The 17,747-nt window shown below is 36.7% G+C and overlaps 1 protein-coding gene across 2 annotated transcripts in view; it reads left to right on the forward strand.

Moving 5' to 3' along the window:
• The window catches only part of UBR1 (ubiquitin protein ligase E3 component n-recognin 1), a 135,462-nt gene that overhangs the window by 35,434 nt on the left and 82,281 nt on the right, over positions 1-17,747 (forward strand). For both annotated transcript variants that reach the window (XR_006293034.1, XM_043554111.1), the window contains exons 4-5: positions 872-982; positions 15,344-15,474. Coding sequence is in view for 1 of the 2 variants with exons in the window: in XM_043554111.1 (XP_043410046.1) it covers positions 872-982; positions 15,344-15,474 (242 nt within the window). In the remaining variant the exon portion in view is untranslated. The remainder of the gene's footprint in view (positions 1-871; positions 983-15,343; positions 15,475-17,747) is intronic.

The following is a 17,747-nucleotide window of genomic DNA, read 5'->3' on the forward strand; positions in this document are numbered from 1 at the left end:
TCCTACTCACTTTTGATCTCTTTGTCTGTGAACCCTCAAGTCTCAACCTGTGTTCAATAGTTGTTCCTCAGCATGATTTTGGGCATGATTTTGTCTGTGCTTCATCTAAGTCCTCTGTACCCATCTCTTCTCTTTCATGGAATATCTTAAGCTCCTTTCTCGTCTGCATTTGTAAGCTTGAAGTAATAGGCAACAGGAACTTTAATGGAACAAATCATTTGAAGATCGTGGCATTTATTTTTCATCTCTCAGTAATGCTGCAGACATGAGTCATGTGGTTTTAGGGCTTTCCTTGTTCATTGTATGTTTTGGAGGGGGGAATTTGGGGAAAGATTCAAAATTAGGCCATTGTCATCATCCTCTATCTGGATTCACATATCTGCATTATTTTTTTGTTGTTTGCAGGAACCTTCAAAGGAAAAGGGTTGTAAAAAATTTAGGTACAATGGAACATCAAATAATTGTAAATATTGTATACATTTCTTCAACATACAAGTATTATTATAATGAGTTTTAGAAGTGTGTTTAAGCAGAAAAATCTCATTACTCGAGCATTTTAGGTGTTGTATGGTGGGTTTTTTTTTTTTCATACTTCACAATCTGTTCTCCATTAGTACACAATTTTAAAAATTGTTATTTAAAAATTAGATGTTTCAAAGCATGTTTCAAAATTTTATCACTTTGAAGGCTCATTTTTGTTATGATTAAGTATTTAGATTATTTTCTTGTTAACTAAAATGGTTTCGGATATATTTTCTATTTCATTAAAGGCAAGTAAGGTTTAAGTATTGGGGAGTATTGAGTCATCTTTATCCTTTCTTGCTTTGTAAGATGTTTTGAAATCAAGACAAACTCATTTTTCATTTGTCAGATGCATACTTCTACTGGAGGGGGATTTTGTGACTGTGGAGACACAGAGGCATGGAAAACAGGCCCTTTTTGTATAAGTCATGAACCTGGAAGAGCAGGTACCACAAAAGAGGTAAGGATATTATTTTTAAAAATTGCTAATTATTTTAAGCTCGATACAATTAGATGGAGATAAATGTTACGTGTGTGGATTAAACTCAATTCCATTAAGAATCCTGAGTTTTATGTTCCAGTATTTAAATGTAAGGAGTTGTATTCCACTCTGTGTTCTTTATTTGTCTAAAGAAAGAGTGAATTTCTTGGTTCTATTTGTTAAGCAGTCAATTTGATAAGTAAGAATGAACAATATATAAGCCTAAAAGAGCAAATGGAACGGTAGACTTGACACATAACTTTAATAATGCTTTTCTTAAAGAAAAAAATAGTCAACAAATTGATTATCCATTATATATCCTAATCAAGAAAAAGTGGGCAAGCCCAGATACAGACAATTAGGAAGGAGAATGGGAAAATAACTATAGACCCATAGACAAAGAAGAAATTGAAAGGATTATAAAAGACTGTTTACATGACTCTGTGCAAATACATTTGAAGATGGATCATTTTATCAAATAATATACAATTTTATAATTTATTCAAAGAGAAAACATAAACAGTTAATAACGATTGAAGAGATTCAGAATATAGTCTGTCACAAGAAAGTACTTCCCTAAAAAATGCTGTGTTCAAATGGTTTCACAGAGTAATCCTTTTCAAAACTGCAAGAAATAGTTTTAGTAGTCTTTAAACTGTTCCATGTAGTCCTATAGCAGTGAAGACCCTTAGCGCCCAGATTTTGATGTCTTTAAGTAGCATTACTCACTAAAAGAAATCAGGGCTTATAAAAATACCTGACCAGGTGAAAATACATTATCAGGGAATAGGTAAGCTTGTGAGGATGGGTTTGTATTAAAAGAATCTAGGATCTAACTTGAAAGAGCTGTCACTGATCTGAGTTGGGCAATTGGTGTATCATAATAATACTAATAAGTAACTACTATAATTGAATGAATCAAAGTACATGAAAATTCATGAATTCCTAATAAAACTTATAGAGAGCTTAAATAAAAAAATAATTTTGCCAAGTCACTGGTTCATTGCTATGGTGATGGTTATTATATAATTTCTTCACTCTAAAAATTGGTAAAGGGAATGAACTAAGCATTTATTCTACTTTTTCGATAGGAATTGTATTCCATTGTAAACAAGTATTACCAGTATATGAGGTAAAGCTCTTCTTTCTAGATGCATGCTAGCTCCCTAATAGAGAAGATTTAGTAGAATTAGAATAATTAACATTTTTTATTTTAAAAAATTGTTTTTAATGTTTACTTATTTTTGAGAGAGAGAGAAAGAGAGAGCATGAGTGGGGGAGGGGCAGAGAGAGAGGGAGACACAGAATCCGAAACAGGCTTCAGGCTCCGAGCTGAGAGCACACAGCCCGACGCGGGGCTCGAACTCACAGACTGAGATGAGAGATCATGCCCCAAGCCAAAGTCAGACGCTCAACCGACTGAGCCACAGAGGCGCCCCATCATTTAAAAAATTTTTTTTAATGTTTATTTATTTTTGAGAGAGAGAGAGACAGAGCATGAGTGGGGGAGGGCACAGAGAGAGGGAGACACAGAATCCGAAGCAGGCCCCAGGCTCCGAGCCGTCAGCATAGAGCCCGACATGGGGCTCAAACTCACAAGCCATGAGATCATGACCTGAGCCGAAGTTGGACACTCAACCAACTGAGCCACCCAAGTGCCCCTAGAATAATTAACAGTTTGCAAACCCTAAGGAAATATTTGCTTCAGACAAGGATCATTAATAGATGCTAAACCCATTAAGACATCAGTTGATAAGGAACAATATTCACATAGTTCTAAATTGTCATCTCATAGATTACCTGCTAGTCATAAAGGAAAAAAGTGAAACTCTATAATGGAGGTATCATACTGTCATCTCCTGAAACTAGTCGTCAATATTAGCATCATTACTAATAGCAGGGCAATATGGCATAATGAGTCTCTTCATAGCATATAAAATAAAGGCCATAGGTTAACATCTAAAAATCAGTTAATATAATACACCATATTAAAAAAAAAACAAACCCCAAACCACCAGATCATCTTACTAGATGTAGCAAAAGCCTTTTACTAAAGCCGGCACACTTTCATCATAAAAAAGACTTAAACTTATAAGGAACTTCCTCAACCCTGATAGAGGACACATATGGAAAACCTCACAGCTATTAGATACTTTCCCCTTAAGATCAGGAACAAGACAAAGATTCTGCTCTTGCCACATCTATTTAATACTCTATTGGAGGTTCTAGCTAGGGCAATTAGTAATGCAAGAAAAAGAAAAGGCATCCAGATTGGAAAGGAAAAAATAAAACTAGCTCTCTTTGCAGATTAACATGACTTTGTATATGGAAAATCTTAAGGAATCCACAAAAAAAATTATTAGAACTAATAAGTTCAGCAAGAATGTAGGATACAAGATAATTATACAGAAATTACTTATATTTTTATACATCAGTTTTGAAAAATCGGAAGAAGAAATTGAGAAAAAAATCCACATTTACTATAGTATCAAATAGAATAAAATATTTAGAAATACCAAAAGCAGTATAAAATTTATATTCTGAAAACTGTTGAACACTGTTGAAAGAAATTAAAGATCTCAATAAATGGAAAAACATCCTATGTTTCTGGATTAGAAGACTTACAGGTTTTTTTTTTTAAGTTGTTATTTTAATTCCAGTTAGTTAACATACAGTATAATGTTAGCTTCAGGTGTACAATATAGTGGTTCAACACTTCCATACTTTACCCAGTGCTCGTCATGACAAGTGTACTCCTTAATCTCCATCACCTATTTCTCCCATCCCCACCCCCTCCTCACCTCCCCTCTGGTAACCATCAGTTTGTTCTGTATAGTTAAGAGTGTGTTTCTTGGTTTGCCTCTCTTTCTTTTTTTCCCCTTTGCTCATTTGTTTTGTTTCTTAAATTCTGCATGAGTGAAATCAGATGGTATTTACAAGACTTAAAATTGTTAATGTAGCAGTACAATGGGTGTTTTTTCCCACCACCATCAAGTCATCAAACTCAGTTCTCTGTTGACACTGACCTAGGTCCCATAAATTTAGCTCAACCCTGACACTGTCTGCCTGGCAATAAGCATTAGATCCCACAGGCTAAGATATTTCAGCTCTCTGAATGTACCACCTTCCCCAAATCTCTTGTGTTCACCAACCCAGAAGTACTCCATATTCTGTCCTTTTGGGTTTCACTGCATAGGGGCATGGTTGATTAAATCATGGTCACCCAGCCCCCATCTTAGATGCTTTCTAAAAGTCACTTCAATAGCACAATGTAAGACTTTTAAAAATTCCTCTCATCCCTTGGGAAATTCCAAGAGTTTCAGGAGCTCTGAACCAGAAACAGTGAAGACCAAATATATTTCTTACTATAAATCACATCAAAGGCCATACTCCCCAAGTTGATGTACAGATTCAGCACAATTGCTATCAGAATTACAGCTGGGAATTTTTTTCTCTCTCTCTTTTTTTAAATTGACAGGCTTACTCTAAAATTTATGTTGAATTCTAAGAGACCCAGAGTAGCCAAAACAACCTTGGAAAAGAACAGACTTGGAAGACTCACACTTCCCTATTTCAAAACCTACTACAAAGCAACAGTAATCAAGACAGTGTGGTATGACATAATGATAAGCATGGAGATCATGAGAATAGATTTGAGAGCTCGGAAGTAAACCCACATGTCTCTGGTCAACTGTTTTCAACTAGAATACAAAGGCCATTCACTAGGGAATACTGTTTTTTATCAAATGGTACCAGAACAACTGGATATCTCCATGCAAAAGAATGAATCTGGATCCCTAGCTCACACTGTATACAAAAATTAATTCAAAATGGGTCAAAGACCTAAATGTGAGAGCTAAAACTATAAAACTCTTAGATGAAAACAGAGGGTAAATCATCATGACCTCAGATTTGGCAGTGGATTGATAGATATGACAGCAGAAGCCTGAGTAATAAAAGAAAGAATAGATAATTGGACTTCATCAAAGGACACTGTCAAGAAAATGAAAAGCCTATAGAATGGGAGAAATATGTTTGCAAATCATATTATTTGATAAGGAACTTATATCTAGAACTTACATAATATATTAGTATTATTGTAATTAAATAGTATTACAGGATAATGTAATATTCATATAGTATTCATAATAAATTATAGCATTCATAATAAATTATAGTATTCATAATAAAATATAGTATTCATAATAAAATGTAGAAACAACCCAACTGCCCATCAGCTGATAAATGGATAAACAGATATGGGTAAATTGATATAATGTATTATTTGGCTATAAAAGAGAGGTAATGAGGGGTGCCTGGGTGGCGCAGTCGGTTGAGCGTCCGACTTCAGCCAGGTCACGATCTCGCGGTCCGTGAGTTCGAGCCCCGCGTTGGGCTCTGGGCTGATGGCTCAGAGCCTGGAGCCTGTTTCCGATTCTGTGTCTCCCTCTCTCTCTGCCCCTCCCCCATTCATGCTCTGTCTCTCTCTGTCCCAAAAATAAATAAACGTTGGAAAAAAAAATTAAAAAAAAAAAAAATTAAAGAGAGGTAATGAAACATGCTTCAATTTGAAGAACCTTAAAAGTATTATGCTAAGTGAAAGAAGCCAGTTACAAAAGATCACATATGATTACATTTATTTTATTTTATTTTATTTTATTTTATTTTATTTTATTTTATTTTATTTTATTTTATTTTTAATATGAAATTTATTGTCAAATTGGTTTCCATGCAACACCCAGTGCTCATCCCAACAGGTGCCCTCCTCAATACCCACCGCCCACCCTCCCCTCCCTCCCACCCCCCATCAACCCTCAGTTTATTCTCAGTCTTTAAGAGTCTCTTATGCTTTGGCTCCCTCCCTCTCTAACCTCTTTTTTTTCCCCCCTCCCCCATGGTCTTCTGTTAAGTTTCTCAGGATCCACGTAAGAGTGAAAATGTATGGTATCTGTCTTTCTCTGCATGACTTATTTCACTTAGCGTAACACTCTCCAGTTCCATGCATGTTGCTACAAAGGGCCATATTTCATTCTTTCTCATTGCCACATAGTATTCCATTGTGTATATATATAAACCACAATTTCTTTATCCATTCATCAGTTGATGGACCTTTAGGCTCTTTCCATAATTTGGCTATTGTTGAAAGTGCTGCTATAAACATTAGGGTACAAGGGCCCCTATGCATCAGCACTCCTGTATCCCTTGGATAAATTCCTAGCAGTACTATTGCTGGGTCATAGGGTAGATCTATTTTAATTTTTTGAGGAACCTCCACACTGTTTTCCAGAGCAGCCGATTACATTTAAATGAATGTCTGGAATAGGTACATTGATAGGGACAGAAAATAGATTAGTGGTTGTTTAGGTCTAGGGAGATGAGGCATGTGATGAGGGAGGAAGAAATCACTAAAGTGTTTTTTTGTTTTCGTTTTTTTGAGGTCATGAAACATCTCATAGTGATGTGATAGTTACAAATATTTATAAATATACTAAAAACCATTAAATAGTGTATTTTGAGTGCATTGTATGGTTGGTGAATTACATCTCATGCTGTTAAAAAATTGAAGTACCTAGAGCCCCACTTATGAAATATTCTTTTTTAAAAATTTTTTTTAACATTTTATTTGTTTTTGAGAGAGAGAGAGAGAGAGAGAGAGCACAAGTGGGGGAGAGGCAGAGAGAGGGAGACACAGAATCCAAAGCAGGCTCCAGGCTCTGAGCTGTCAGTATAGAGCCTGACATGGGGCTCAAAATCACGCACTACAAGATCATGACTTGAGCTGACGTCAGTTGCTTAACCGACTGGGGCACCCAGGCACCCCTGAAATATGCTTGATAAAAGTGTTTAACCTGGGATGCCTGGGTGGCTCAGTTGGTTAAACATCCAACTTCAGTTCAGGCCATTATCTTGTGGTTCATGAATTTGAGCCCCACCTCAGTCTGTGTGCTGACATCTCAGAGCATGGAGCATGTCTCCCTGTCTCTCTGTCCCTTTCCCACTCATGCTCAAAAATAAATAAACATTAAAAAAATTAAATAAATGTTTAAGCTGAACTTAATGAAACCTTGAGGTCTAACTTCTAGCTTATAAGAAATACAGGGAAGACATGAAAAACATAAAGAAGACCACAAGGAAGATAAGTGGGAAATGTAGGACATTTCAGGATAAATCTAGAATGTAGGAGTTTTTATAGGAAATCTGGCCTGGTTTCTGTCATCAAGAACAAAAGGCTGGAGGTGTGGAAGGGACATTCATTTAGATGTAAATGACTTAGACATAATCAAATGCTATAGATATTTTGGGAATAATTAGGAAAATTGAATATGCTCAAGACATAGATGATATTTAAAAATTATTGTTAATGTTACTAGATATAATAATGGTATTATGATTATGTAGGAAAAATTTTTTATAGATACATATCAAAGTATTTGGGGGTAAACCTTAAAATACTTGAACAAAAAAATACATGTATGGAAAATAACCTAAATTACCTAAATCTTAGGTAAAAGTTGTGTTTCTTATACTGATCTTAGTTTTCTATATTTAAAATTTTTTATTGATAAACATAAATAAAAATCATCAAGTAAACTCCAGATAAACAAAAGCATAGAAACTGTTCTTTTTTTTTTTTTTTTTTTCAACGTTTATTTTATTTTTGGGACAGAGAGAGACAGAGCATGAACGGGGGAAGGGCAGAGAGAGAGGGAGACACAGAATTGGAAACAGGCTCCAGGCTCTGAGCCATCAGCCCAGAGCCCGACGCGGGGCTCGAACTCACGGACTGCAAGATCGTGACCTGGCTGAAGTTGGACGCTTAACTGACTGCGCCACCCAGGCGCCCCTAGAAACTGTTCTTAAGCATAGCAAGGGGAAAAGAGAAAGTTACCAAATTTGTTACATAAAGCTAGCATTATATTGATCTCAGATCTGACAAAATATAGAATTTACAGATCAGTTTTATTAATAATTGTTATGCTGAAATACTAAATAAAACATTAGCAGGTGAAATCAAGTTTAAAGCAATCACATAACACTGTCATACTTATGTTCCTGGAATGAACTCTTCTTGGAATTCACCTGTGAAACCATTAATCCTGGCATTTTCTGGGAAAGTTAGCTCTTTGATAACATTCTCAGTTTCTTCCAGGATTATTGACCTGAAATCAAAAGTCATTAATCATGTTTGATGATGAAACATTAGTGTATTCCCATTATAGAGACAAGAGAAGGAAATCTATTGCCACTGTTATTTAACACCTCTTAGAAGTTAATCAAATAGACTCACAGGATGAACTAAAATATATCAGTATTGGAGAGGAGGTAAAATACTCATGAGTGTATACCTGGAAAACCCAAGAATATTAACTAGAAAAGAAATGGAAACTAGAGTAGAGCTTGATCAAGTTATTGGTTACAGAACTCATATTAAAAACCATTAGTTTCAGGGGTGCCTGGGTGGCTCAGTCGGTTGAGCGTCCGACTTCAGCTCGGGTCATGATCTCGCGGTCCGTGGGTTCGTGCCCCGCGTCGGGCTCTGTGCTGACCGCTCAGAGCCTGGAGCCTGTTTCGGATTCTGTGTCTCCCTCTCTCTCTGACCCTCTCCCATTCTTGCTCTGTCTCTCTCTGCCTCAAGGGTGAATAAACGTTAAAAAAAGTTAAAAAAAAAAACAACCATTAGTTTTTCTATTTAATGTATTTAACAAATATTACTTAAATGCCCTTACAAGCAATAGCTTTTAGAAAATGTAGTGAAAAGGAGTGCCTGGCTGGCTCATTCAGTACAGCATCTGACTCTCCATCTCAGGGTTTTGAGTTCAAGCCCCACGTTGGGTATAGAGATCACTTTTAAAAAAATGTAATGGAAGAAGAGACCTCATTCACTGTAGCATGAGAAAAGATAAAATACCTTGGAAAAAAGTAAGAAATCTGCCAGCTGTATTTTTTTTAATGTCTATTTATTTTTGAGAGACAGAGTGTGAGCGGGGGAGGGACAGAGATGGAGGTAGAGAATCTGAATTAGGCTCCAGGCTCTGAGCTGTCAGCACAGAACTCCATGCAGGGCTTGAGCCCATTCACTGTGAGGTCATGACCTGAACTGAAGTCAGACATCCAACTGACTGAGCCACTCAGGTACCCCTCTACCAGCTGTATTTTTAAAAAACTTGAAAACTGTACTCTGATAGGCATGAAAGAAAAAAAAAATCAGAAGACAAGCTTCATTCTTAGATTGGAAGATTCAGTATTACAAAGGTAAAACTTTTTCTAGAATTAATCCACAAAGTCAATATATCCCCAGCCAAATACTCTTTTGGAACTTGACAAAGTAGTCAAAAGTTCTTCTGGAAAAATAGTTTGTGAAATTTGTCAGGAAAAGCTGAAATGAAGAGTTAGGAGTGTGAATAGGTCTAACAGATTTAAAATGTGTTAAAGAGCTCTAGTAATCCAAACAGTGTGACTCTTGCTATAGGAGCAGACAGCAGATAATGGAATAGAAAAGAGTATATAAACCCAAATTGGTAGTAGAGACAGAATTTCTGGTTGGTGGTGCTATGTAACTGATGACCCATTTGAGGAAAAAAAATAGAAAAAACTTGATCAGATAAATTCCAAACTATCAAGGATTTTTAAAAGCTTTTTTATTTTTTATTTTTATTTTTTCAAGTCAATTCATTTTCGAGAGAGAGAGCACATGAAAGTGCATGGGGGAGGGGCAGAGAGAGCAGGAGGGAGAGAGAATCCCAAGCAGGCCCTGCGCTGCCAGTGCAGAGCCTGACATGGGACTTGATCTCACAATTCGTGAGATCATGACCTGAGCCGAAATCAACAGTCAGATGCTCAACCAGCTGAGCCACCCAGGCACCCCTAAAATATTTTTTAGAAAAGAAATTATAAACTTGTTAGGAGGAAATAATGACATACTGGAAAAAAACACTGCAATATGTCATAAAGTATAATGATCTATCAGTAAGAAACCCCTGGTATTCTGTATATTTGTGCTATCTGACCACTCACGTGTGTAGTATACCCTATTTTACGAAACCCAAAATGTAAAGACATGGAATTATGTCTTGAGAAATAAAATGTGTTCTCTTCTCTTGAGTAGAAGCATTAGAGCACAACGTGAAGGGCTCTAGAACAGGTATCCTTGGTTTGCTTTGTAACCTGACTAATTAGCTCTGTGACTTTGGCAGAGTTATTCAACCTTTCTACCTTTCAGTTTATCTCTAACTCGGAGATAATACCATCTGCCTCACAGGGCTATGAGGATTAAATGAGATAATACAGGTAAAGTGCTTAGCCTTAGAATATGCCTGGCATATTGTAAGGGCCCAGTAAATGTTAGCTATCATCATCATTAGTGTTATTACAGCTCCGACTACTTTTCCCATTACCTGTTCTTACTTCTGATACTAATAATACCTCACATTTGTATATTTTAGATTTAACAGAGATCTTTCACAGGCATTATTATCATTTTATCTTCCATTACTACTTTATGAGGTACTTATATAGTAGCTCCATTTTATGGAAGGAGAAACACACCCTCAGTAAAGTTAAGTGGCTTGCTCAGGTTTGCAGATCTGGCCAGTGGCAAAGTTGGACATAAAATTCAGATCTTTAGATTCTGGGATCCAGCACGGTTTTTAAAACCTTGAATTTAATTTCAAATTTATGAAAAGCTATAAAAATAAAAAGAGTACAAAGGACATTCATATCCATTTACCAATTGTTACCACTTTCCCCCATTTACTTTATTATTCAGCACTTGATATTTAGATTGCCTCTCCTCTCTTCCTCGTTTACTTGCCCTGATCTCAGATGGCCATTCCTTCATGTAACAAATATTTATCAAGTACCTGTTACTTGATTAAATATTATCAAATATCTGTTACCTGAAATACCATTTAACTCTTTCAAATTTATTCTCATTTTTGTTTTAACAGATAATCTTTTTTTTTTTTATTAAAAAAATTTTTTTTTCAACGTTTTTTATTTATTTTTGGGACAGAGAGAGACAGAGCATGAATGGGGGAGGGACAGAGAGAGAGGGAGACACAGAATCGGAAACAGGCTCCAGGCTCCGAGCCATCAGCCCAGACCCTGACGCGGGGCTCGAACTCACGGACCGCGAGATCGTGACCTGGCTGAAGTCGGACGCTTAACCAACTGCGTCACCCAGGCGCCCCTTAACAGATATTCTTAACAGATATTCTTAATTCTGATTATTTCACTTTCCTCTTCTAATATTTTTGAAAGAATACTGAAATGTCTTGAAATAAAGTCAGAAAGTAATTTTATTCTGGAAAAACTGTCTTTGCATTTTAAATTAAAAAAAAAAAGTTGTTAATGTCCATTTTTGAGAGACAGAGTGTGAGTGGAGGAGGGACAGAGAGAGAGAGGGAGACACAGAATCTGAAGCAGGTTTAGGCTCTGAGCTGTCAGCACAGAGCCCGACGCAGGGCTTGAATTCACGAACTTCAAGATCATGACCCGAGCTCAAGTCAGACGCTTAACTTACTGAGCCACTGAGGTGCCCCTTAAGTTTTGTTTTCTTTTAACATTTTTATTTATTTTTGAGAGAGAGAGAGACAGAGCATGAGTGGGGGAGGTGCAGAGAGAAGGAGACACAGAATCTGAAGCAGACTCCAGGCTCTGAGCTGTCAGCACAGAGCCCAATGTGAGGCTCAAACTCACGAACTGGCAGATCATGACCTGAACTGAAGTTGGATGCTTAACTGACTGAGCCACCCAGGCACTCCTGTCTTTGCTTTTTAAATACCAAAGAATCCTTGGGAGTTAAGTTGACTCACTGAGTTTACAAAACTAGATTCCCTTCCTCTGCCTCATGGATTTCCAGTCTGTTGGGGTTTTCTTGAATCATATTGCCTCAGAATACTGAATTTAGTTATGAACTAAACTGATCTTGGATTTCTCTGGATTTAGAATTTGATTGAAAAGGTGATTGGTCATTTAGGCTTATCCTGAAGGTAAATTTGGTTATTTTGGAACTAAGTCATTATCTGGAGGTGAGAGAAAGGTACCTATGACTAGCACATAACTAATCAATTCACTCAACACAAACAGCCCTGTGTGCCTAGCATTTTGTTTCATCTCTGCTTTGGTGAACGGAATCCGTACTCTACCAGGTGCGTTGCATTGTGCTAGCCATAGTGGGTATTTACCGAGTGTAATCAGATCTGGCTGATACTAATCAGTCAGTCATCCAGCATTTGGCAATGTCTTTTGAAGAGAAGCTGCTTTCTGGTATATGTGAAAGCAGTTTCTCTCAAGTCCTGCACTTAAGGTTGGTTTGGTTTTTTTTTTCTTTCTGTTTACATTACAGACCTTTTGTTTCCTCTCATTGACCTTCTTATTTTCTTTCTTTTTTTTAAATTTTAAAAAAATGTTTATTTATTTTTGGCAGAGAGAGAGAGACAGAGCATGAGTGAGGGAGGGGCAGAGAGAGAGGGAGACAGAGAATCTGAAGCAGGCTCCATGCTCTGAGTTGTCAGCACAGAGCCTGACTCAGGGCTTGAACTCACAGACTGTGAGTTCATGACCTGAACCGAAGTTGGATGCTCAACCGACTGAGCCACCCAGGCATCCCCCGACCTTCTTATTTTCTAAGCTTTAGATGCTTTGATTGAAAGTTTCTTATATATTTACCAGACCTCTTCTAAAGAACTCTGAATGATATGGTATAGAAATAATGAGTTGTTTATACATATATATGTAAACATATATATAATATAAATATATACATGTATAAAATATTAATATATTATTACATATTATAATAAGTAATATATTATCGTATTATTATATGTTATATAATATATATTATTTATTTGTTTATTTTGAAAGAGAGAGAGAGAGAGAGCGAGAGAGCACATGTGCAAGCAGGGAAGGGTTAGAGAGAGGGAGAACAAGAGAATCCGAGGTAGGCTCCGTGATACCAGTGCAGAGCCTGACAGAGATGGAGCCCAAATCCACAAACTGTGAGATCATGACCTGGGCCAAAATCAAGACTAGGACGCTTAACTGACCGAGCCACCAAGGCACCCCATGAGTTGATTCTTTTAACTGTTCACCTCAGACTAGGTTGTTTTTTTTGTTTTGTTTTGTTTTGTTTTTTTAAGAATTCAAAAGGATATATTGAGCTAAAAAAAATATAAGAAAGAGGAATGTAGTGGACCAATATTGGTCTTAGTACTTTGACTCTCTTTGTTTCTCTCTCTGGTAAATGATTGTGAGCAAAATCTCCTAAGAGAAGGTGACATATTGAAAAGAAGGTAAAAATTGAAATTATAAAGCATTGGGGAGTGAGAAAAAATTGGTGTAAAAGAGTAAAAATGCATAGGTTAAGATTTTATTCTGAACACAGAGTAAAATACAGTTCATTAGAACAGTCAGCAGCAGATAGGTTAAAATTTAATATTAAAATCTTATCCTGAATTTCTACGGGACTTTTTTTTAGTCTTAAAGAGCTCTTGTATTTTTTCCTGTTTACTCTTTTGTTTAAACAGCCTGTTGAGTTGCCATATTTAAAAATTGCATGCCATATTTAAAGATTCACCCATTTAAAGTGTACAAGTCAACAAATAAAAATAAAGTGTACAATTCAGCACTTTTTGGTATATTTACAGAGTTGTTCAACCATCACCTCAATTATAGAAGCTTTTCATCACCCCCAAAAGAAACCCTGTACCCATCAGCAGTCACTCTCTATTTCTTCCGGACTCATCAGCTTTAGGCAACCACTGTTGTACTTTCTGTCTCTATAGATTTGCCTATTCTAGACATTTTATATAAATGTGATCATACACTATGTGTTCTTTTGTGATTGGCTTTTTTCACCAGCATAATGTTTTCGAGGTTCATCCATGTTGTACCATTTACTTCATTCCTTCTCATGGCCAAATTATATTATGTTGTATAAATATTCACATTTTATTTATCCATTCAGCGGTTGGTGGACATTGGGGTTGTTTCCACTTTTTGGCTATTATGAATAAAGATGCTATGAATATTTGTGTATACGTTTTTATTCCAGAGATATTTTTGTTTATCTTGGATAGATATGTAGAATGTAATTGCTGGGTCATATAACTATGCTAAATATTTTGAGCATCTGTCAGACTGTTTTCCAAATTGACTGTACCATTTCACATTCCCTCCAGGAGTGTGTAAGGGTTCAAATTCCTCTACATCCTAGCCAGCGCTTGTTATTGTCTGTCTTTTTTATTATTGTCACTGTAGCAGTGTGAAGAAGTATCTCATTGTGGGTTTTTTTTTCATGTTTATTTAGTTATTTTGAGGGAGAGAGACAGAGAGAAGAGAATCCCAAGCAGGCACCGCACTGTCAGCCCAGAGCCTGATGTGGGCTCAGTCTCACGAACCATGACCTCATGACCTGAGCCTAAATCAGGAGTCCGTGCTTAAACAGCTGATCCACCCAGGCACCCTTCATTGTGGTTTTGATTTGTATTTCTGTCATGGCTTGTGATACAGAGCATCTGAATGCATTTTTTAGCTGATTCATTTCAACAAGTGTTTTGTTAAGGAGGTGGTAGTCTGTAATAAAAAGAACATTGTTTTTTTTAGGAGTCAAAGACTCAGGTTTTAGTCTTCTGCTATTTATAGCCTCTTTTACCTTAGAAGGGTTCCTTACCCTTTATTAAACATTTTTTTTAATGTTTATTTATTTTTGAGAGAGAGACAGAGAGACAGAGCATGAGTGGGGAAGGGGCAGAGAGAGAGAGAGACACATGAAGCAGCCTCCAAGCTCTGAGAGCTCAGCACAGAGCCCAGTGTGGGGCTCGAACCTACGAACCACGAGATCATGACCTACACTGAAATCGGATGCTTAAGCGACTGGGCCACCCAGGCGCCCCCTGCCCCACCTTATCCTTTCAATGCCTATCTCTGCCTGTCTTACAGAGTGGCTATGAGGTTCAGTTGAAATAAATAAGTTTTTTGTGAGCTTTAAGAGATAACCAAATGTTCTTTGATATTACCATAATTAGGCTACTCAGAAAGGCAGAGAACATTCACAAGGGAGAGCATCCCTCAGAAGGGGACTCTGTGGTTCTGTCTCCTTTTCTTTTTCTTTTTTAAGATCCCACCCCCCTCCTTTTCTATCTGTAGCACTAAGTTGGCCACAAGGAATTAAGTGAATCTGATGTGAATAGCAACCCTCTTGAGCTCAACTTGAATTCATTCCTGAAGGATGGTGTAATGAAATCATTAAAATATTTCTAAATTAATAATATTTTCTCAGTGTTGGTAATTCTGTTTTTTTTTGTTTTTTGTTTTTTTTTTTATACTTTCTTACAGAGTTTACGTTGCCCATTGAATGAAGAGGTAATTGCCCAAGCCCGGAAAATATTCCCTTCAGTGATAAAATACATTGTAGAAATGACTATATGGGAAGAGGAGAAAGAACTGCCTCCTGAACTCCAGAGAAGGTAGGGACATTTTTCAAAAGGGAGAAGTTTTAGCAATGATTATTGATACTGCAAAATAAATGTTAGAAAAATGTTTTTGTTGCTGTTATTTACTGCTTATCAGCATTATGAAAATTTTGTGGAAAATTATCTTATGGGGAATACTTCCAAAATTTCCATTTATATGAGATGTTCTGTTTTAGCACTAAACAGAAGTTAAACCAAAAGAAGGAAAAGCATTTTGGGGGTCTTATTCTAAATGATCTGGCAGCTTCTCATCCCAGTTAAACTGAGAAGTAAATTGCCCGGTTTGATCCTGCCCTAGACCAACCTCCAGATTTCCCTAGAGGTTTGTGGTAGGAATGAGGAGATAGCTCTTTGCCATGTGCTTTGATACCTAGGATTATTTCAGTTAGAAGGATTTAACATTTTTAAACTAAAACCCAGCACTTTCTAACAGCTGTGAGTCTTTCAGTCTCAGTAATATTTGCTCTTACCTTACAAATCCACAAGAGAATTCCAGACCTGATATTGAAAATATGGTTTGGGCCTTGTGGGAATTTTTCTATCTGTGTAATACTGGGATTTCACAAAATTGCATTATAAATTTAAATACCATTGTTCTTTGAGTTTATTGGGGTTTGTTTGTTTTATTTTAGGAGGAGAGAGAACTAAAAATTCTAATTTATAAAGACATTACATATATTGTTTTGACTCTTGCTGGGCCATAAAATGCTTGGGGAAATAAAGGTCATCAGAGATTGCATTCACAAAGGCTTTAATTTCAGATAGGTGATAATGTCGGTGAAACCTTTTAAGAAACTTTGTGTTGGTAAACAATACTAGCGTTCTGCCTGCCTGAAAAGGGAGGGTTGCATGAGCTTTTAGTATGTATATGGTGTAGCACCAGACTTTAGATTCATAGACCTGCGTTTGAGGCCTTCTCATGGTTTTATTGGCATTGTGACCATAGAGAAGTCTTTTATTTATTTATTTTTAAAGTAAGCTCTATACTCAGGGCTTGAACTCATGACCCTGAGACAAGAGTCTACTGACTGATCCAGCCAGGCACCCCTGGAGAAGTCTTTTTGAACTTGTTTCCTGAGCTCTAAGAGGCCTGAGAAAATTTTCCTCTTAGAGTTATGGAATCTATTGAGTGTATGGTAAAAGCATATTATAGACTGTTTAAAACTGATAATAACATTTGACGTTTGTGTTTTCACATTTTTATAAGATCCTTACACCATTCTTGAATGTAGATATTATACTCTTTTTATTTTTGTTGTTGCTGATTTTTCTTTTTTTTGAGTAGCAATGTGTGTCTGTTTAAAATTAATTTATTTTTTAAATTTAAATCCAAGTTAGTTAACATACAGTGTAATAATGGTTTAAGGAGTAGAATTTAGAGATTCATCCCTTACACCCAGTGGTCATCCTAACAAGTGCCCTCCTTAATGCCCATCACCCATTTAGCCTATCCCACACCCCTCCAGCAACCCTCAGTTCTATTTAAGAGTTTCTTATGGTTTGCCTCTCTGTTTTTATCTTATTTTTCCCTCCCTTCCCCTATTTTCATCTGTTTTGTTTCCTAAATTTCATGAATGAAATCATATATTTGTCTTTCTCTGACTTATTTCGCTTAGCATAATACATTCTAGTTCCTTCCATGTTGTTGTAAATGGGTTATTATACTCTTTTTAAATTTTTTTCTTAAATTTCATTTATTTATTTTGAGAGAGACAGAGACAGCATGAGCAGGGGAGGGGCAGAGAGAGAGGGAGAGAGAATTCCAAGCAGGCCCCACACTGCCAGTGGAGAGCCAAACTTGGGGAGTGAACTCCTGAAACTGTGAGATCATGACCTGAGCCAAAACCAAGAGTGTGACACTTAACTGATTGAGCCACCCAGGCTCCCCTGTTAATATTCTTTTAAAGATAGAAGAGGCTTTGTCATCTCAGCAAGATTAAAAGCTTAAGCAACCTAAGGTCCCTCAGTCAAATGGTAGTGCTAGCACTTTAAATCTATACACCTTTTTTTTGTTCACATTTTTGTTAAATGTTCTATAAAACCAGTATCACTTAAATGGAAGGTGGGACGCCTGGGTGGCTCAGTCAGTTAAGCATCTGACTCTTAGTTTCAGCTCAGGTCTTGTCAGCATGCTGACAGCAGGGAGCCTGCTTGGGATTCTCTCTCTCCCTCACTTTGTGCACCCCCCCCCCAAATAAAAATAAACTTTAAAAAATGAATTAATTTATTAATTAAATATAATGTAAAAGTAAGAATAAATTCAATAA

Source organism: Prionailurus bengalensis, chromosome B3, assembly GCF_016509475.1.
Source record: "Prionailurus bengalensis isolate Pbe53 chromosome B3, Fcat_Pben_1.1_paternal_pri, whole genome shotgun sequence".
NCBI lineage: Eukaryota > Metazoa > Chordata > Mammalia > Carnivora > Felidae > Prionailurus > Prionailurus bengalensis.